Here is a 22151-nt window from a genome sequence, read left to right as displayed (position 1 = left end):
TTAAATAAGAAATAAAGTTTACTCGTTTTTTTTTAATAATCATAAAGTTTACTGATTTTTTTGAAATAAGCAATAAATTTCACTACTTCTTTTGTAATTAGCGTAGAGTTAATTAATTTTTTTATAATAAACTTGGGTTTCACTGATTTTTTACAATGATCTTGGAGTTTACTGGTTTTTTTAAAATAAACAATAGATTCTACTAATTCTTTGGAGTAATCATAAAATTTACATGTTTTTTTAAAATAATCAACAGATTTTATTTTTTTTAAAGTAATCATAAAGTTTACTCGTTTTTTTAAAAATAATAAAAGAATTGAATAAATCTTAGTACTTCTTTTTAAATGGACATTCAGTTGACTCATTTTGCAATGAAATTCTAGTGGTTTTAGAAGAGTCGGGTGATCTGGCTAGTCACTTTAGGGTTAGGGTTATAACTTTTCATGATCATTCCATTTTCAATCGATCTAATGTTTCTCTTTACATGAACCATCAAGTTCATCCATTTCAAATCGTCTTTCAATGGGTTCAACATCACAGGTTTCTTGGTTAGATGGATTAGGGTTAGGGTTAGGGGTTAGAGTTTCATGATAAATCCATTTTACAATCATTTTAGACTGGAGTCGTTGTTTATAATGAGATGAGATGGACTCATTTTACGCTGGTTTTACGCTGGTTTTATACTTGACTCTTTTTTTTTAAAATAATGATAACCCCTACTAATTCTTTAAGATACGCAGAACTCTCTTTTTTCACAATAATCCATTCATTCAACTGCTTTTACAACAAATTTAAACATCTTCTTATCATAAATTTTATTAGCTCTTTGATAAGCTTAAACTTTACCCGATAAAGCATAGTTTCGAACTAAGATTCTGTGTTAAAATTATTAAAACTTCATTTCATTCATTTACATTTTTATTATATATAAACAATGGATATATGCACATTTTCAATCTATTAACATTTTTTTCATTCATTTACATCATCCCCATAACAATCACTCCCAACAACATTATTTTAATCATATCAGGAACTCTTATTTTCATTCCCTCATTCGGTTTCACTTCTTCATCATCTTCTTCTTTCTGTGTCTCTTTGCTTGAATCGGTGGTACATTTGGTAGGCTTGCACTTGCGCATCGAAGTCAACGTCACTGTCGACGTCACCGTTGACGTACTCGTTGTCGTACTCGTATGCAATGACGTACTCGTCACCCATGTATCTGTTGTTTGTATCATTGTACACTCTTCTGTTACTTTTCCTCCACCTACTGACTTGGTTTCTGTAACAGTCTTCTCAACGGTCTTTTCATCAGCCTTGCCATCAGTCTTTGTTTCCGTCTTTGTTTCCGTCTTCGTTTCCGTCTTTGTTTCTGTTATTTTCTCTGTATGATGAGGCTTAATTTCTAATGGTTCCAGTTTACATAAATCGTCTATTTCTCCGCAAACTTTTTTAGATTCCTCACAATCCTCTTTAAAACCGCAATCTAATTCTAAAGCTTTACATTCTTCTTTCAATTCCAAATACAATTCCAATGCTATCGTCGTTGCATCAAATGCTTTTACTTCTACTTCTGATACTCCTTCAGCTACATATTCTCTTTTAACGAGTCCAAGGCTTGGATTCTTCGTCTCACCTGTTGTGCCTGGTGTTCCATCTGGGCTCCTGGTGTTACACCTGACGTGTTTGCCGTTCCGTCAGTTGATGGTGGCTGTGCTGGTGGTGGCCCTGGTGGTGCTGGTGGTGCTGATCCAGAATCACTGCCATTCTGCGCATTTGGAGTTACAGTTTGTCGAGGCTTCGATAGTAATAACTTAGCTTTCTCCGTAGATTCTTTTGCTACCTGTTTGAGCTCATCGTATTCTTTTTTCTTCTCTGTCAACTCTTTTTTCGCATTCTCCAGACCGGCTTTTAAAGTAGGACATCTCTTTTTTAGTTTTTCAACTAATTCTTTGCAAACATTTTGCTTATCTTTTTCACAATCACTAAGCAGAATTTTGAATGGTTGATTCTTTTTCAACTCAGTGCAATTCTTTCCTAATGCTTCTTTACATTTTTCTTCATTATTTAAATTTCCTTTCAACAGATGAGTCAAATCATCCTTCGCTTTCAACTTTTCAAAAGTATCCCTGCATTTTTCATCGAGTTTTTCACAGTTTTGATCATTGTTATTTTCTTTCAATTGATCCGGACAATTCTTCACAAGTTGGTGACAATGTCGGCCCCATGTTGTGCAGAGTTCTTCAAGTGCTGTTTCATTTTTATTTGCTTTTTCAATTTCTTCTAGGATTTTTTCATTCTTGATGTTGACTTTTAAACTACTACAATCTTGACTTGTATGGAATACCATATAACTACATGTTTCTTCTGGTAAAGCACATGAAACACTAAATGAATTCTTTCTCCTCCTATATAATTGATGGCATTTCTCATGCAATGCCTTTGTACAGTTTCCCTGAGTCATTAACGAATCATCCTTTTTTTCTAAAAATACTTTTCTAAATCCCTCTGTAACCTTAAAGTATTCACAGCGTCTTTTCAATGTTATACACTTTTCTAAATTCAATAATGAATCACTACCAAGTTCATCACACTTCTCCTTCAATTCAAGACAATCCTTTTCTAATGGAAAATCCCTTTGATCATCCAAAAGCACACTTAACTCTTTGGATTGAAGAAAAATATCATTTGAAAGCCCATAACATAGTTCTTTAGGATAAAGACATCGTGGAAGATATTTTTTATCAAGTTTTGTACAGTTTTTTACCACAGATTTTTTGCATTCTTCAGGATCGCTATAAAATCTTACAAGACCAAGCTTTCCCTTCAATTCCTTTTGAAAGAACTTATTCAACATCCTGTCTTGTCCCTTTTTATAGCACGCTGCTCTTGCATTTTGACACGCTTCACCAATCTCATTATCTTTACACGCATTTTCTAAATAGAAACATTCCGACTCAAGTTCTGCACACTCTCCCTTCGTAAATAATGTTGGCAGTTCTCTCCAGAATAAAGGATCTGATTTTTCATTATTATATTTTGTAGACAACCCTTTGAGATAAAGTTTTAATTTGAGATTTGTACATCTTTCTTTTACATTTACATCTAGTAATGCTTTGCATTTCTCTTGTTTATCACCATCTTTGCATAACTTTTTCAAATCAGCATCCAAATACTCAGAAGCACCACATTTTTCTAACGCTTTTTTGCACTTTTTATCTGTATTCTTATCATTCTCATCTCTGCTCAACACTAGCAAGAGATCTTGCAGAAATTTTGTACCCGACTTCCTTGGTAGATCCACTCCTGCTTTTCCAATAATAATTCCATCTTTTTCTGCGTTTTTATACACATCATCCAACCCAATACTTCTCAACAACGACGCCTTCGGTTTCACCGGACTAAAATCGGATTCTGGCGTTTTATATGTGAATCCTTTTCCCTCGCATTTCGTCTTATCCTCCTTACATTTCGCATCAGCACACGCTTCTCCGTAAAAATGACATTTCTCAAGTCTTTCATGACACTTTCCCTCTAATTCGTTATCTTTAAGCTTTTCTTTTAAAGGCTTGCAATTTTCTTCCAATTTTGTTTTCATATCTCCACATGTTTTAGCAGAATCAAGGCAGAAAAACATCAGCTCGTCGCTTTCTCGGCTTAACACTGGGCAAACCTTTTTCATTTCTTCTTGACATTCATTCACTACTTTAGCTTTTCCTCCGAGCGCCCTCAAAAGAAGCTCCTCTGCCACCTTTTCACGCTTCAATTTGTAACATCCTTCCCTCAACTGGACACAGTCATTCTTAAGATTAGTTGGGTCTGCTTCCTCTAAAAGTATACATTTTTCTTCATATTTTTCACATTCATCATCTTGTATGTCATCTGACAATGCTTCAAGTTCATTTTTAACTTTGTCTTTCAGTTCTTCGCATTTTTTCTCTTTCCCTTCACAAAGTCCTTTAACTTTATCATCCACATTCTCTAGTTTCCCATCTATTTTCTCCAAATCATCGCAATATTCCTTGAGCCTTTTTTTGCATTCATCCTTATTATCATATTTGTCCTTCACAATGAAAGCCAAAAGGTGTTTCTCATCAATCTCATCCGCTACTGCTCCTGCTGCTTGCCTCTTAACCGGCCGTGCCATTGCTGCCTCCTTGTAGGGAGTTTAGTGGGTAGTTTCTAAATTGAATATGGGTAGAGTGAAAAGTTAGTTATTTTGAAATGATTTTTTACGACAAACTTGGACTCGTTCTTATCATAAACTTTAGTTCTTCGATAAGCTTAAACTTTACCAAATAAAGTATAGTCTCTAATTAAGATTGTGTGTTATAATTAAAACTTCATTTCATTCATTTACATTTCTATTATATATAAACAATAGATATATGCACATTTTCATTCTATTAACATTTTTTCATTCATTTTACATCATTCCCATAACAATCACTCCCAAAAACATTATTTTAATCATCTCGGTAACTTTTATTTTTATCCCCTCGTTCGGTTTCACTTCTTCTTTTGATGGTTTATCCTCCACTTTCTTTTCTTCTTCTTTTGCTGGTTTATCCTCCACTTTCTTTTCTTCTTCTTTTGCTGGTTTATCCTCCACTTTCTTTTCTTCTTCTTTTGCTGGTTTATCCTCCAATTTCTTTTCAACCCATAATGGCTTGCAATTATCTTTCAATTGTAAACAGACTCCTTTTTCATCATGGCTATTGGAACCTTTTTTTAACGTGTCCGGGCAATTCTCCATAAGTTGGCGACAATATAGACCCTATGTTGCACAGAGTTCTTTAACCAATGTTTGATCTGAACCTTTAGTTTTACTCACAATTTTATGTTCTCCCATGTTCTTTTTTAAAATATCGCAATGATTCATAGCTTCTGGAACCATAAATTTGCATGTTTCTTCTAGTGAATTGCATGAGACATGATATAAATTCTTCTCTTTTTCAGATAATTTATCACATTTATCCTTCAAAGCTTTCATGAATTTTTGATTATCCGCTAATGCATCACTTTCTTCTTTCAAAAACGCATATTCCAGTTCTTTTCTAACTTTAAAATATTCACAGCGCTCTTTCAATGTAACACATTTCCCATTATTTAAACCTAAATCTTTCAAAATACCTTCACAATCCTCTTTTAATTCAATGCAGTCCTTTTCTTTAGGAGAATCCTATACTGCATTCAAAACATGTTCTAGATCTTTCAATTGAGCCGAAATAATTTCTTCAAGTTTAAGACATACCTCCTTTGGCCGAAGGCATCTCAAAAAAATATCAATATCATTATTTTCAAGTGTAGAGCACTTTTCCAATACTATTCTTTAGCATTCCTTAAACTTTTTAGCATTCAATTTTAATTTATTAATTTCCTACCTTTTTTCCTGGAAATCATTAGATTCAGTAATACCAGTGCCAATAGCTCTAAGAATAACTTTGTTTCCTTTTTTTTCTTGCCCGCATAGATAATACAATTTTTTAAAGCAATTGCAGTAGTCTGACTACCATGAATTTTTGTAGATTCTAAAAACAAACATTTTTGTATGTGTTCATTACAATCTTTACAAGTGATACTAGTATTCATAAATAGATATATATAATTACAAAGATCGTCTACTTTTTCATGAATCTTCAGTTCTGGGTTTTTGCATTTTTGTTCTATATTACCAGAAATTTCTTTAACTTTGCTATAAACTTTATTTAATTCTGAATCTATTCCTTTCAATTCTTCACAATATTCCTTAAGCATTACTTCGCATTTATCTTTATCTTTATAATCTTCTTTCGAAATATAAGCAAGGATTTCTTCTTCCCTAACAATAATTTCTAATAAACCTTTAAAAAATTAGGAAAAACTATTAAAAAATTAGGAAAAACTATTAAAAAATAAAAACCATTACAAATCCTGATTATAAATTTAAATGATCTTTTTTGTTTTATATATATTCCTTTTCATCCCATTCAATTGTTTTTTATAAAATAATATGTATATTACATTTTATTTTATTTACCGACTTTTAACATTTATTTTAATTCATTCCGAACTTTTACTACTTTTAATACTATATTATTATCCTTAAATCTAGTATATTTCTTATTTATAACTTCATTCAAATAATTAATTCTTAATTTTTTTCTTTAATCAATACATTGTTTTCAATATTGATTTATAATCAACACTTTTTTTGATCTTCATTTTTAATCAAAGAATACTCGATTAATGATGTTTGACATGTACTTTTAGTTTAATTGAACATATTATCCTCTCTATTTTTTCTTATATTACTTTAATTTTCCAGAAATGCTTATTTTTTCTGACTGCTTTCTAAAGCTTAGATTACTAAAAGACCCAAAATACCATCAGAAAATCCCTGATAACTCTCCATCTGATGCAATACCATTAGATAAGATTCCTTGATAAAGAATTGTCTTCAATTCTGCTCTTCCAAGATAAATAATTGCCGTATAACTAAGACTTTATAAATAAAGTTCATATTTAGTTAAAATATACCCAAAAGGCCCTGATCCAATGATCATCCCCTTTTTCATCAGAAAAAAACCTCTATAAAATATACTAATAAATATAATACCTTCGAGTGCATTCTTCTTTGAAAATAATTCAAGAAAATAGGATAGGATAACTGATTAAGCCATTTTCTAAGCAATTTCAACTTTCCTATGTTCTTAATGTTAAGATATAATATTAAAGTTGGAATAAGAAAACATAAGATGAATGATAGGTGAAGTAATATAATACATAAATATATTAGAAAAATATATACATAAATAGAATTAAAATTAATTATTAAAATATAAAGAGTACGTTGTTCATGTAGATCAAAATCGGCAGTATCACTAATATTGAATGAATTAACGGTTTTCTTTCAACATAGCAGCTTTTTCAATTTCTTGAGATATATTTGGATCAGAATCATCATTAAGTGCTTCAATTATAGAAAGTCTATCACTGAGATGTCTGTTTTCTTAAAAATCCTATAGGTTAAAAAGAGTAACCCAAAAATAAGAAAAAGAATAACAATAATATCATTTGAAGTAACAAATGCCTTTTTTCGAAGAATGAAAGATGAGAAGCACTTGATCCAGTAGAAACACCCTCAGTAGGAGATGGCCCTATAAAGACTGTTATAGTACATGAAGCTTTTCGAGTGGTTGATATTTTAGTTTTGCTCGATGAAGTCGTAGATGTAGATGAAGTCATTGATGTTGGTTTTTGTTCCGGTTGTAGTTTTGGTGGAGATGCAGGTGGCTCTGGTTGTGGCTCTGGTTGTGTCTCTGGTTCTGGTTCTGGTTCTGGTTGTGGTGGTTGTGGCTCTGGTTGTGTCTCTGGTTCTGGTTCTGGTTGTGGCTCTGGCTCTGGCTCTGGCTCTGGCTCTGGCTCTGGTTCTGGTTCTGGTTCTGGTTCTGGTTCTGGTTCTGGTTCTGGTTGTGTCTCTGATTGTGGTGGTTGTGGTGGTTGTGGTGGTTGTGTCTCTGGTTGTGTCTCTGGTTGTGGTTGTGGTTCCGGCCGAGGTGGTGGTGGCGGCGGTGGTGGCGGGGGTGGTTCTGATGAAGATGTAGAAGTTGGATTTGATGAAAGCGAAGTATCTGGATCTTGCTGAGAGCTAGGATCTGATGGAGGGTTAGAATCTGGTTTTGATGGAGGCTGAGGATCTAATGGAGGTTGAGAGTCAGCATTTGAATCTGGCTGAAGGTTAGCATCCAGATCTGGAGAAGGTGTAGCATCTGGATCTGGTGGAGGCGTAGTAGTTGGATATCTAGATAGAAAAGGATATGAAGGAGGCGGTACGCCTTCTGATTCACAAGACTCCCCGAAAAAATGAAGTTGCCAATCAAAAACTCCACCATCTAGATTCTCATCCTTTTTATCTTCAACATCGATAGTCCAATTACCTACAATGGATTCTCCCCTAAAATCATTAGTTATTATTTTACAAAATGAAACAAAATACCAATGCTTTACAGTCATAAAAGTCCAAAGAATACTGCCACCATGTTTATCACGATTACGTCTATGTGCTAATACTGAAGTAACTCCAGAAGGACTGGTAATATTAAACTCTAGATGACCTCTTCTTTGGTGCTGATAATGAAATGAAACACCAACATACTCTAAACTTTTAAATTTATAATGCTTAGGATATCCACGATGAATATAAAAACTGCTTGTGATATGCCCACCGTTTTCAGAAAATTTCTTATTAAGTGGTATTAGTTGAGTTGAAAACATTGTCTGAGGATTTAAGGTTTTAAATGTTCTTGCTTTTTCGACCATTCTATATGCATCTAGTTTTCCATAACCGAAAAAATTATTATAACGACGTCCAGAAGGAAGATCATCCCAATCAGGATGACTCGGATTAAATGGAACAGCTGTCTCCACAATCAAAGCTTGAATATCACGCCATGTAAGATTAGGACTAATTTTTTAGTCAAATAATTTTAATGATATTCTTACCATGCTGAAAGAAGAAGAGCAATAACACCCGCAGCAAGAGGTGTAGAAGCAGAACTTCCAGTATGTCTAATGCTGCATTCTGTCGTACCAACATCCGTAGTATACTAAAACGATCAATTTATTATAAAAAAAAAGAAAAGATTACAATATATGCACCACGCTTGCCAGAATACGTAGAAGCTAAAATACAAGGACATGGCTCTGAAAATATGAATCTTTTTTCTTCTGCATCTATAGCAGCGATAGTAATAGTATATGGGCTATTTGCATATCCATCGTAATTACAATTATCAAAATATCCACCATTTCCTGACCCGAAAACGTATATAGAACCAAGACCATTCCTTCCTTGATTTATCCCTTTAATAATTGCAGAATAAGTAGTATAAAAAATATCTTGAGTTAAATTCCCAGTATCGGCAGGTCCCCAGCTACAAGAATAAATATGATTAACATCATATTTGTAAATAAGAGCTTCTCCTTCAAGCCAAGACGAACGAGCAGAAGGCATAAATCGTAATCCTTAACAATATTAGATTGGTACCAATTAAAGAAAAATACCTGAAATATTAGATTCATATGCAACACCAAGCCCACAAAAATCATTCCTGGCGCCTGCCACTTCTCCTGCACATTTAGTACCATGCGTGTCAGAAGGTCCAGGTTTTGGGTCGCCAGTTTTAGAAGCAAAATTATATGAAGCGTTAGCATTCTGAAAAAAGTTAAAATAGTGATTTCATAATAGTTTTTCAAACATAATTTGGAGCCAAATCCTTGTTAGTATAATCTAAGCCATCATCTACAATAGCAACTGTTACATTTTTTCCCTTTATCCCTAAAATCATTAAAAGGCGAGTAACAACACAAATATCAAACCTTGTAACCATACACCTGTAACATTTATATCTACACCAGCTTTATCCTTATTGAACTAATTAAAAAATCAAATTTTGATGAAAAAAAGAATAAACTATACCAAATACCATTGTTTATCAAAATAAGGGTCACTTATATTTAATTCTTCTTTAATTTTCTTTATCTTCTCTCTTAAATCTACCGCCTGATCTCCCGTCGAATCTTTTACAACATTCTTAACAATTCTTCTATTATAAAGACCTTCATTATCAAAATATATATCGTCTCTTATCACACCCCTGTTTACTCGCTTGACCAACTTTTGTTTCTCATAATAAAAAAGTTTGTCACTATTAAACCCATCTATTGCATTTCTTCCTTTTTCTAAACCAAAATAATTCTCAATTTTTTCTTTAATTTCGTCTTCTAAAACACCCTTTTCTATGAAAAATATATGCTGGTTATCCAGATATTCTACTTTCATATGATATTTCAATCCTACCGCCCGCGAAAACTCCTCAATATCAACATCTTCTGAGAAATGAAAATGATAATAATCATTATTTTCAAAGTCTACTGGCTTCATTTCACATCTTACTCTAACTAAATAGATCCAGTATAAGAAAAAAGTAATGAGTATCTTAAAAATCATGATGAAATGTTAAAAAAAAAACTATTTATCTTAACTTTCTATTAGAAATTCTTAACTTTTTTAAAGTTTAACTAGTATTAAATTAATTTAGCTTACTTAATCCTAACCCTATCTTCAACAAGACCCTCTAATCTATCCCCTTGTTTTTACTAATAAATGATCAATTTATTTTCATCTAATCTATTGTCTTTAATAAAACCTTCTCTATTTTTTTCTCTCCTTTTTATTAATAAAAAATCAATTGAATTTTATTTAATTGATTATTCTTGTTTTTACTAATCAATTTCATTCAATCTTTTATTTTAAATAAAAACCCTCTTTAAATTTTGATATGATCTACTGTTTTTAACAAAATTTTTTTAATTTCATTTTAATTTATTATTTTTAAATAAAAATTGATTTGATTTTACTTTTAGTAAAAACATCTTTAAATTCTGGTCTTTTGTTCTAATTAATGAAAAATCAATTCAACATTATCCAATTTGTTACTTTTAATAAAAATACTTTTAAAATACTTTTAAATTGAACCATCCTTTTAATCTCCAATCAAACTCCTTCCAATTTACTCTTATCTTATCAAATCTCCACTAGCCTCTCCCTAACGACGGACTAATTTCCGATAAACAAATTTATTAATTTTTTTAAGATAATCATAAAGTTTAGTTGTTTTTTTTCAATAAACTTACAGTTTATTAATTCTTTTATAATGATCTTTGATTTTATTAGTTTTTTTTTTGATAAATAATAGATTTTATTAGTTTTTTTTTGATAAACAATAGATTTTATTAATTCTTTTGCAATAAACTTAGACTTTGTTGGTTTTTTAGGATAAGCAATAGATTTTGTTAATTTTTTCATCATAAAGTTTACTAGCTTTTTAAAAATAAACAATATAGCTCACTTATTCTTCTACGATAAACTTAGACTCATTCTTATCATAATCATAAACTTTACCTTATAAAGCATAGTCTCGAACTAAGATTGTGTGTTAAAATAATTAAAAGTTTATTTTTCATTTCATTCATTTACATTTCTATTATATATAAACAATGGATATATGCACATTTTCAATCTATTAACATTTTTTCATTCATTTTACATCATCCCCATAACAATCACTCCCAATAACATTATTTTAATCATATCAGGGACTCTTATTTTCATTCCCTCATTCGGTTTTACATCTTCTTCTCCTTCTCCTCCTTTATCTGTCTCTCTGCTTGAATCAGTAGTACATTTGGTAGGCTTGCACTTGCGCATCGAGGTCAACGTCACTGTGGACGTCACCGTCGATGTACTCGTTATCGTACTCGTATGCAATGACGTACTTGTCACCCATGTATCTGTTGTTTGTATCATTGTACACTCTTCTGTTACTTTTCCTCCACTTCCCGGCTTGGTTGTCGTAGTAGTCGTGGTAGTAGTCGTGGTAGTAGTCGTCGTAGTGGTCGTTGTAGTGGTCGTCGTAGTGGTTGAGATTTCTTTTTGCGTCTCTGTATGATGAGGCTTAATTTCTAATGGTTTTATTCCTCCGCATAACTCGTCTATTTTTTCGCAAGCTTGTTTAGATTCCTGACATTCCTCTCTAAAACCGCAATCTAGTTGTAAAGCTTTACATTCTTCTTTCAATTCCAAATACAATTCCAATGCTATTGTCGTTGCATCAAATGCTTTTACCTCTGCTTCTGATACACCTCCGTCTACATACGCTCTTTTAACGAGTCCAAGTTTTGCATACTTCATCATTCCACCTGGTGTCCCTGGAGCTCCGCCTGGTGTGCCTGGTGTGCCTGGTGTTCCACCTGATGCGCCTGTTTCTCCACCTGGTGTGCCTGGCGTTCCATTTTGTGGTGACCCTGGTGGTGGTGGCACTGCTGGTGATGATGGCGACCCTGATCCTGATCCTGCTGGTGCTGGTACTGGTCCAGAACCATTGCTATCCTGTCCACTTGGCATTGCGACTTTTCCAGACTTTGATAGCAATAACTTAGCTTTCTCCGTAGATTCTTCTGCCGCCTTTTTGAGCTCATCGTATTCTTTTTTCTTCTCTGTCAACTCATCTTTCGCTTTATTCAGTCCGTCTTTTAAAGTAGGACATCTCTTTTTTAGTTTTTCAACTAATTCTTTGCAAACAGTTCCCTTGGTGCCCTCTTCACAATTAGTAAGCAGAATTTTGAATGTATTATCCTTTTGCAACTCAGTGCAATTCTTTCCTAATGCTACTTTACATTTTTCTTCCTCGCTTAAACTGCCTTTCAACAGGTGAGTCAAATCATCCTTTGCTTTCAACTTTTCAAAAGTTTCACTGCATTTTTTTTCGAGTTCATCACAGTTATGATTATCTTTATCATCTTTTTTTTTCAACTGATCTGGACAATTCTCCACAAGTTGGTGACAATGTCGGCCCCATGTTGTGCAGAGTTCTTCGAGTGTTGCTTCATTTCCATTTGCTCCAATTTTTTCTAGAATTTTTTCATTCTTGATGTTGACTTTTAAACTACTACAATCTTGACTTGTATGGAATACCATATAACTACATGTTTCTTCTGGTAAAGCACATGAAACACTAAATGAATTCTTTCTCCTCCTATATAATTGATGGCATTTCTCATGCAACGCCTTCGTACAATTTTGCTCATTATATAATGAATGATCTTTTCTTTCTAAAAATACTTTTCTAAATCTTTCTGTAACCTTAAAGTATTCACAGCGTCTTTTCAATGTTATACACTTTTCTAAATTCAATAATGAATCACTACTAAGTTGATCACACTTCTCCCCCAATTCAAGACAATCCTTTTCTAATGGAAAATCTCTCTGATCATCCAAAAGCACACCTAACTCTTTTGATTGAAGAAAAATATCATCTGAAAGCGCATAACATAGTTCTTTAGGATAAAGACATTTTGAAAAGTATCTTTTATCAAGTCCTGCACACTTTTCTGCCACAGATTTTTTGCAACTTTTAGTATCGTTAAAATATTTTATATTAGCAAGCTTTCCCTTCATCTCCTCTCGAAACAACGTATTCAACATCCTGTCTTGTCCCTTTTTATAGCACGCTGCTCTTGCATTTTGACATGCTTCATCAATCTTATTATTACACGCATTTTCTAAATAGAAACATTCCGACTCAAGTTCTGCACACTCTCCTTTTATAAAAAAGGTTGGAAGCTTTCCCCACGATAAAAGTTCTGATTCTTTATCATCATATTTTGTAGACAACCCTTTCACATGAAGATTTAATTTGAGTTTCGTACATCTTTCTTCTACATTTAGTAATTCTTTGCATTTTTCGGTTTTAGTAGTTTCATTTTTACATAACTCTTTAAAATTATGATCCAAATACTTAGGATCTTTGCATTTTTCTAACGCTTTAGTGCACTTTTTTACTGTATCCTTATTATTCTCATCTCTGCTCAACAGTAGCAAGAGATCTTGCAGAAATTTTGTACCTGACTTCCTTGGTAGATCCACTCCTGATTTTCCAATAATAATCCCATGTTTTTCCGCGTTTTTATACACATCATCAAACCCAATACTTCTTAACAACGACGGCTTCGGCTTGACCGGACTAGAATCAGATTCTGGCGCTTTATATATGACTCCATTTTTCTCGCATTGCTCCTTATCATCCTTACATTTCGCACCAGTACACGCTTCTCCGTAAAAATGACATTTCTCAAGTCTTTCATGACACTTTTCCTCTAAATCTTTCTCCAATTTTGTTTGTAAAGGTTTGCAAACTTCAACCAATTTTTTCCCCAGCTCTCCACATGTTTTAGTCGGATTAAGGCAGAAAGACATCAATTCGTCGCTTTCTCGGCTTAACACTGGGCAAACAGTTTTCATCTTTAGTTCACATGTGTTTTTTTCTTTAGCTTCCTTTCCGAGCGCCCTCAAAAGAAGCTCCTCTGCCACCTTTTTACGCTTCAATTCGTAACATTTCTCCCTCAAACTGGGACAGCCATTCTTAATATCAACACTATAATCCGTCTCTTCTAAAAGTATACATTTTTCTTCATATTTTTTACAATTTTCATCTTTTATATCTGCCAATGCATCTTGAAGTTCATCTTCAAAAGTGTCCAATTCTGCTTCAACTTTGTCTTTCAGGTCTTTGCATTTTCCGTCTCGTTTTGTTTTATCACAAATTTCTTTAACTTTTTTATTCACATCGGAACCACCATCTATTTCCTCCAACTCTTCACAATATTTCTTGAGTTCTCCTTTGCATTTATTTTCATCTTTATATTCCTTCTTCAGAATGAAAGCCAAAAGGTGTTCCTCCTTAATCTCCTCTGCTGGTGCTCCTTGTGGTGCTTGCCTCTTAACCGGCCGTGCCATTGCCGCCTATTTGGGGGGAGTTAAACATTGTTTCTAAGTTGGATGTAGGCAGGTGAATGAAAAGTTGTTTTGAAACGATTTTTTACAAGTTAGAGTTCTTATCATAATCATAAATTTTATTAGCTTTTCTACGATAAGAGCTCACTAGTTCTGAGATAAGCTTAAACTTTACCAAATAAAGCATAGTTTCGAACTAAGATTCTGTGTTAAAATAATTAAAACTTCATTTCATTCATTTACATTTCTATTATATATAAACAATGGATATATGCACATTTTCATTCTATTAACATTTTTTTCATTCATTTTACATCATCCCCATAACAATCACTCCCAACAACATTATTTTAATCATATCAGGAATTCTTATTTTCATCCCCTCATTAGGTTTCACTTCTTCTTTTGATGGTTTATCCTCCACTTTCTTTTCTTCTTCTTTTGCTGGTTTACCATCCACTTTCTTTTCTTCTTCTTTTGCTGGTTTACCATCCACTTTCTTTTCAACCCAGAATGACTTGCAATTATCTTTCAATTGTAAACAGACTCCTTTTTCATCATGGCTATTGGAACCTTTTTTTAACGTGTCCGGGCAATTCTCCATAAGTTGGCGACAATATGAACCCCATGTTGTACAGAGTTTTTTAACCAATGTTTGATTTGAACCTTTAATTTTATCCAGAATTTCATGTTCTTGCATGTTATTTTTTAAAATATCGCAATGATTCATAGCTTCTGAAACCATAAATTTGCATGTTTCTTCTAGTGAATTGCATGAAACATGATATAAATTCTTCTCTTTTTCAGATAATTTATCACATTTATCCTTCAAGGCTTTCATGCATTTTTGATTATCCGCTAATGCATCACTTTCTTCTTTCAAAAACGCATATTTCAGTTTTTTTGTAACTCTAAAATATTCACAACGCTCTTTCAATTTAACGCATTTCTCATCATTTAATCCTAAATCTTTTAAAATACCTTCACAATCCTTTTTCAATTCAATGCAGTCCTTTTCTTTAGGAGAATCCCCTACTGCATTCAAAGCTTTTTCTAGATCTTTCAATTGAGACGAAATAATTTTTTCAAATCTAAGACATATATCCTTTGGCCGAAGGCATCTCAAAAAAATCTCAATATTATTATTATTAAGTGTAGAGCACTTTTCCAATACTATTTTTTGGCATTCCTTAAGCCCTTCATCATTCGATTCTGATATATTAAGTTTGTGCAACTGTCTTCCAACTAATTTAATGAAAAGTTGATCTTCTTTCTTTTTATAACATGCCAGCCTTAGATTTTGGCATTCAGTATTCATATCAGGATTGCATGATCTTTTAATATAAGTACATTCTGAGATAACCTCTAAACATTCATTTTCGGTAAATGATGTTAAAAACCCATCTTGATACAAAATTTGCGATTTTACTCCACCTTTAATTTCTACAAAAGTCCCATCTTGATAAAGTTTCGTTTTAAGATTTTTACACCTATCCGTTATTTCTGATATATCTCTACATTTTTCTTCTTTGTTATTTTTTTCACATAATTCTTTAAATTCAGAACTTATAGTTCTAAGATAACTACAGTTAGTATCTAGTAGTTTCTTGCATTTGTTTTCCATATTATTAGCTTTAATATTCGAAGATAAACGGATTAACATGTCATCCAACGTTTTTTCTAAAGTTCCAAGAATTAGTCCTCTATTTCTTCCTTCTTTATAAAGATTTTCCAGACCAATCTTCTCTAACAATGTCATTTCCCGCTCAATTGGATTAAAACCTTTAATTGGAGGACTATATATAATACCCTTTCCCTCGCATAGTTTTTTCAATCCGCTCTTTTTCTCTTCACATCTCTCTTTGAGAGGAGAATATATTCCGAGTTTTTCATAACATATTTCTTCTTTTCTACCATTATCAATAAGATCGCTTAAAGAACCGCAAAAACGATCAATATCATTATTGAAATCTTCAAATGAAATATTTTCAAGACATAATGAGGCTAGATCATCACCCTTTTTAATCAATGTTGGACAAATTTCCTGCTTTTTTTCCTGGAAATCTTTAGATTTAGTAATATCAGCACCAAGAGCTCTAAGAAAAACTTCGTTTCTCATCTCTTTTTGCTTGTGTAAATAACAAGTATCTCGAAAGAAAATGCAGAAATCTATGACCTGCTGATTTTTTGTAGGTTCAAAAAACATACATGTATCAAAATATTTATTGCATTCTTCATAAAAGATGCTTTTAGTAGCCAAAATAATGATTAATTTTCCAATTTCATCTATTTTTTTTTCAATCTTTGCTTTTATGTCTTTGCATTTTTGTTCTATATTATTACAGATTTCTTTAACTTTACTATAAACTTTATCTAATCCTGGATCTATTCCTTTCAATTCTTCACAATATTCATTAAGCTTTGATTTGCATTTCCCTTCATCTTCTTGATAATCTTCTTTCAAAATATAAGCAAAGATATCTTCATTCCCAGCAACAAAATCCCTAAACGGCGCAATTTTTGCGCTTACTTGAGGATCTCTAGCTTTCAAATGTGTGTTTTGATTGCTATAAGTAGGAACTATAAATAGTTAAAAATAAAAATAATCCAAAATATAATCACCAATTAAAATTAATATTCCTAGAACTATAATTTTATTAATTATGGAAAAAAACATCTTGCATTATTTCTGGATCCAAATATATAGCATAAATATTAAAAATATGCTTCTAAATTGGGTCCTTTATTAAGCTTGATAGTTATTTCATGAAAAGGTTAAGATTAATCTCGCAGTTTCTATTAAACCCTAAAAAATTAGGAAAAACTATTAATAATAAAAATTATTACAAATATTGATTATAAATTTAAATGATTTTTCTTGTTTTTTTCTATATTTTTTCTCATCCCATTCAATTGTTTTTTATAAAATAATATATATATTAGATTTTATTTACCGACTTTTAACATTTATTTTAATTCATTTCGAACTTTTACTACTTTTAATACTATATTATTATTCTTAAATCCAATATCTTCATTATTTTTAACTTTACTTCATTCAAATAATTAATTCTTAATTTTTTTCTTTAATCACTGCATTGTTTTCAATATTGATTTATAATCAATACTTCTTCTGATCTTTAGTTTTAATTAAAGAATACTCGACTAATGATGCTTGACATGTACTTTTAGTTTAATTGAACACATTCTTTTCTCTATTTTTTCTTATATTACTTTAATTTTCCGGAAATGCTTATTTTTTCTGACTGCTTTCTAAAGCTTAGATTAATAAAAGACCCAAAATACCATCAGAAAATCCCTGATAATTTTCTACATCTCTACTATTTTTAAGATATTAATAAAAGGTTGTTAGATCCTTTTATTCTTTTATTTTATGTTATCTCTCCACTTGATGCAATACCATTAGCTAACATTCCTTAACAAAGAATTAGCTTCAATTCTGCTCTTTCAAGATAAATAATTGTCATATAACTAGAACTTTATAAATAAAGTTCATATTTAGTTAAAATATGCTCAGAAGGCCCTGATACAATGATTACCACCTTTTTTATCAGAAAAAAACCTCTATAAAATATACTAATAAATATAATACCTTCGAGTGCATTCTTTGAAAATAATTCAAGAAAATAAAATATGCTAACTGATTAAGCCATTTTCTAAGCAATTTCAACTTTCCTATGTTCTTAATGTTAAGATATAATATTAAAGTTGGAATAAGAAAACATAAGATGAATGATAGGTGAAGTAATATAATACATAAATATATTAGAAAAATATATACATAAATAGAATTAAAATTAATTATTAAAATATAAAGAGTACGTTGTTCATGTAGATCAAAATCGGCAGTATCACTAATATTGAATGAATTAACGGTTTTTTTTCAACATAGCAGCTTTTTCAATTTCTTAAGATATATTTGGATCAGAATCATCATTAAGTGCTTCAATTATAGAAAGTCTATCACTGAGATGTCTGTTTTCTTAAAAATCCTATAGGTTAAAAAGAGTAACCCAAAAATAAGAAGAATAACAATAATATCATCTGAAGTAACAAATGCCTTTTTTCGAAGAATGAAAGATGAGAAGCACTTGATCCAGTAGAAACACCCTCAGTAGAAGACGGCCGTGTAGAAGTTTTTGTAGTAGATGAAGTTTTAGTAGATGAAGCTTTTCGAGTGGTTGATATTTTAGTTTTGCTCGATGAAGTCGTAGATGTAGATAAAGTTATTGATGTTGGTTTTTGTTCCGGTGGTCGAGGTGGTGCAGGTGCAGGTGGAAGTGGAGGTGGAGGTGCAGGTGGCTCTGGCGTGGCTCTGGTTCTGGTTCTGGTTCTGGTTCTGGTTCTGGTTCTGGTTCTGGTTCTGGTTCTGGTTCTGGTTCTGGTTCTGGTTCTGGTTCCGGCCGAGGTGGTGGTGGCGGCGGTGGTGGAGGTGGTGCAGGTGCAGGTGGTGGAGGTGGTGCAGGTGCAGGTGGTGCAGGTGCAGGTGGTGGTGGCGGTGGTGGTGGTTCTGATGAAGATGTAGAAGTTGGATTTGATGAAAGCGAAGTATCTGGATCTTGCTGAGAGCTAGGATCTGATGGAGGGTTAGGATCTGGTTTTGATGGAGGCCGAGGATCTAATGGAGGCTGAGGCGGAGGTTCTGATGGAGGTTGATACCCAGGTTCTGATGAAGGCGGAGACTCAGGATCTGATGAAGGCGGAGACCCAGGATCTGATGAAGGCGGAGACTCAGGATCTGATGAAGGCGGAGACTCAGGATCTGATGAAGGCGGAGACCCAGGATCTGGTTGAGGTTGAGGGTTAGCATCTAGATCTGATGGAAGCGTAGTAGTTGGTTCTGGCGGAGGCATAGTAGTTGGTTGTTTATGCACAAAAGGATATGGAGGAGGTAGTGCTTTACTTGAATTAATAGACTCTCCGAAAAAATGAAGTTGCCAATTAAAAATATAACCTTGTTCATTCCAGTTATTTTTATCTGTAACATCGATAGTCCAGGTACCTACAATGGGTTCTCCCCTAAAAATCATTAGTTATTATTTTATAAAATGAAACAAAATACCAATGCTTTACAGTCGTAAAAATCCAAGAAAAATAGCCACTTTCATTATCACGAATACGTACACGTGCTAATAGTGAAGTAACTCCAGATGGACTGGTAATTTTAAACTGCAGATAACCTCTTGTTCGGTGTCGATAATAAAATGAAACACCAACATATTCCAAATTTTTAAAGTTATAATGCTCAGGATATCCACGATGAATATAAAAACTGCTCTTGATACGTCTACTGGGTTCAGGAAATTTCATATTAACTTGTATTAGTCGAGTTGAAAACATTGTCTGAGCATTTAATGTTTCAAATGTTCTTGCTCTTTCGACCATTCTATATGCATCTAGTTTTCCATAACCAAAATAATTATTATAATAACGTTTAGAAGGAAGTTCATCCCAATCATAATACTTCAATCTAAATGGAACAGCTGTTTCCACAATCAAAGCTTGAACATCACGCCATGTAAGATTAGGACTAATCTTTTAGTTAAATAATTTTAATGATATTCTTACTTCACTGAAAGAACAAGAGCAATAATACCCGCAGCAATCGCTGTAGAAGCAGAAGTTCCAGAATGTTGAGTAGTGCAATTTGTCTTACCAAGATCCGTAGTATACTAAAACGATAAATTTATTATAAAAAAAAAAGAAAAGATTACAATAGATCCATTTTCTCCGCCAGAATATGTAGAAGCCAAAATGCAAGGACATGACTCTGAAGTATCAAATTTTTTATCTTCTGCATCTATAGCAGCGATAGTAACAGTATATGGACTATTTGCATATCCATCGTAATTACAATCATCCAATAATCCACCATTTCCGCTTCCAAAAACATATATAGAGCCAAGACCGTTCCTTCCTTCTTTTATCCCTTTAATAATTGCAGAATAAGTAGTAGGCATCATTGGCATAGCTACATATCCATAATCAGGAGGTCCCCAGCTACAAGAATAAATATGATTAAGATTCGGTTCATATTTAAGAGCTTCTCCCTCAAGAAGAAGCGCATAAGGAGAAGTCATAAATCGTAATCCTTAGCAATATTAGATTGGTAGCAATTAAAGAAAAATACCTGAAATCTTAGATTCATATGCAACACCAAGCCCACAAAGATCATTCCTGGCGGCCGCCACTTCTCCTGCGCATTTAGTACCATGACTTTCATCAGGCTTCTCAGGTTTTGGGTCGGAATTTCCAGCATGAAAATTATATGAACCCTCGGAATTCTGAAAAAAGGTTAAAATAGTGATTTTATAATAGTTTTTCAAACATAATTTGGAGCCAAATCCTGGTTACAATAATCTATGCCATTATCTGCAATGGCAACTGTTACATTTTTTCCCGTTATCCCTAAAATCATTAAAAGGCAATCAACAACACAAATATCAAACCTTGTAACCATACACCTGTAACATTTATATCTACACCAGGTTTTTCCGTATTAAACTAATTAAAAAATCAGATTTTAATGAAAAAAAAAGAATAAGCTATACCAAATACCATTGTTTATCAAAACAAGGGTCAGTTATATTTAATTGTTTTTTAATTTCCTTTAACTTCTGTGTTAGATCTTCCGTCGGGTTTTCTGCCTGATCTTCCGTTGAATTTACCGCCTGTTCTTCCGTTGAATTTACCGCCTGATCATCTCCCGTCGGATCTTTTACAACATTATTGACAACTTCATCATTATAAAGATCTTGGTTATCAAAATATATATCGTCTCTTATCGCACCCCTGTTTTCTTGCTTGACCAATTTCTGTTTCTCATAATAAAAAAGCTTGTCACTATTAAACCCATTTATTGCATTTCTTCCTTTTTCTAAACCGAAATAATTCTCAATTTTTTCTTTAATTTCGTCTTCTAAAACACCCTTTTCTATAAAAAATATATGGTGGTTATCCAGATGATCTACTTTCATATGATATTTGAATCCTATCGCCCGCGAAAACTCTTCAATATCAACATCTTCTGAGAAATGAAAATGATAATAATCATTATTCTCAAAGTCTACTGGCACCGTTTCACATCTTACTCTAACTAAATATATCCAATATAAGAAAAAAGTAATGAGTATCTTAAAAATCATGATGAAATGTTAAAAAAAAAAACTATTTATCTTAACTTTCTATTAGAAATTCTTAACTTTTTTAAAGTTTAACTAGTATTAAATTAATTTAGCTTACTTAATCCTAACCCTATCTTCAACAAGACCCTCTAATCTGTCCCCTTGTTTTTACTAATAAATGATCAATTTATTTTCATCTAATCTATTATCTTTAATAAAACCCTATCTAGTTTTTTCTCTCTTTTTTATTAATAAAAATCAATTCGTCTCCATTAACCCTGTTATTTTTAATAAAACATTCTTTAAAACTAATTTAATATTTTATTTTAAATAAAAACCCTCTTTAAATTTTGATATTATCTACTGTTTTTAACAAAATTTTTTAAATTTCATTTTAATTTATTATTTTTAAATAAAAATTGATTTGATTTTACTTTTAGTAAAAACATCTTTAAATTTTGGTCTTTTGTTCTAATTAATGAAAAATCAATTCAACATTATCCAATTTGTTACTTTTAATAAAAATACTTTTAAAATACTTTTAAATTGAACCGTCCTTTTAATCTCCAATCAAACTCCTTCCAATTTACTCTTATCAAATCTCCACTAGCCTCTCCCTAACGACAGACTAATTTCCGATAAACAAATTTATTAATTTTTTTAAGATA

At 32.3% G+C, this 22151-nt stretch overlaps 6 protein-coding genes across 6 annotated transcripts; all 6 read right to left on the bottom strand.

The window, feature by feature from the left end:
• Positions 1-931: 931 nt before the first annotated feature.
• Positions 932-4150, bottom strand: T552_02428 (hypothetical protein; the record flags this gene model as incomplete). Its single annotated transcript, XM_018370970.1, has 2 exons — positions 932-1648; positions 1681-4150. The coding sequence occupies 2 exons, from the start codon at positions 4148-4150 to the stop codon at positions 981-983; spliced, it is 3138 nt and encodes a 1045-aa protein (XP_018225491.1). The 3' UTR covers positions 932-980.
• A 279-nt stretch (positions 4151-4429) lies between these two features.
• On the bottom strand, positions 4430-6687 carry T552_02427 (hypothetical protein; the record flags this gene model as incomplete). The annotated part of the gene is made up of 9 exons (XM_018370969.1): positions 6602-6687; positions 6523-6551; positions 6391-6480; positions 6298-6351; positions 5517-5824; positions 5388-5463; positions 5258-5333; positions 4805-5185; positions 4430-4753 (listed from the first exon to the last, which is right to left on the bottom strand). Exons 1-9 carry the CDS (start codon positions 6611-6613, stop codon positions 4430-4432), a joined length of 1350 nt encoding a protein of 449 aa, XP_018225490.1. The 5' UTR covers positions 6614-6687.
• A 173-nt stretch (positions 6688-6860) lies between these two features.
• On the bottom strand, positions 6861-9951 carry T552_02426 (hypothetical protein). Its single transcript, XM_018370968.1, has 8 exons — positions 9464-9951; positions 9364-9418; positions 9243-9322; positions 9049-9199; positions 8633-9009; positions 8488-8591; positions 7982-8449; positions 6861-7939 (listed from the first exon to the last, which is right to left on the bottom strand). Exons 1-8 carry the CDS (start codon positions 9926-9928, stop codon positions 7012-7014), a joined length of 2628 nt encoding a protein of 875 aa, XP_018225489.1. The 5' UTR covers positions 9929-9951; the 3' UTR covers positions 6861-7011.
• Positions 9952-11057: 1106 nt separating this feature from the next.
• T552_02425 (hypothetical protein) lies at positions 11058-14355 on the bottom strand. The gene has a single exon (XM_018370967.1). The coding sequence runs from the start codon at positions 14339-14341 to the stop codon at positions 11090-11092; it is 3252 nt and encodes a 1083-aa protein (XP_018225488.1). The 5' UTR covers positions 14342-14355; the 3' UTR covers positions 11058-11089.
• A 293-nt stretch (positions 14356-14648) lies between these two features.
• T552_02424 (hypothetical protein) lies at positions 14649-17015 on the bottom strand (the record flags this gene model as incomplete). The annotated part of the gene is made up of 2 exons (XM_018370966.1): positions 14649-16918; positions 16961-17015. 2 exons carry the CDS (start codon positions 17013-17015, stop codon positions 14649-14651), a joined length of 2325 nt encoding a protein of 774 aa, XP_018225487.1.
• A 1570-nt stretch (positions 17016-18585) lies between these two features.
• Positions 18586-21504, bottom strand: T552_02423 (hypothetical protein; the record flags this gene model as incomplete). The annotated part of the gene is made up of 8 exons (XM_018370965.1): positions 18586-19378; positions 19422-19889; positions 19928-20031; positions 20074-20450; positions 20490-20643; positions 20688-20767; positions 20809-20863; positions 20911-21504. The coding sequence occupies 8 exons, from the start codon at positions 21502-21504 to the stop codon at positions 18586-18588; spliced, it is 2625 nt and encodes an 874-aa protein (XP_018225486.1).
• Positions 21505-22151: the final 647 nt, after the last annotated feature.

The sequence above is a fragment of the Pneumocystis carinii genome, assembly GCF_001477545.1.
Source record: "Pneumocystis carinii B80 chromosome Unknown supercont1.10, whole genome shotgun sequence".
NCBI lineage: Eukaryota > Fungi > Ascomycota > Pneumocystomycetes > Pneumocystales > Pneumocystaceae > Pneumocystis > Pneumocystis carinii.
Note: the sequence above shows the minus strand (reverse complement) of the source record. Positions and strands in the feature narration are given on the sequence as shown.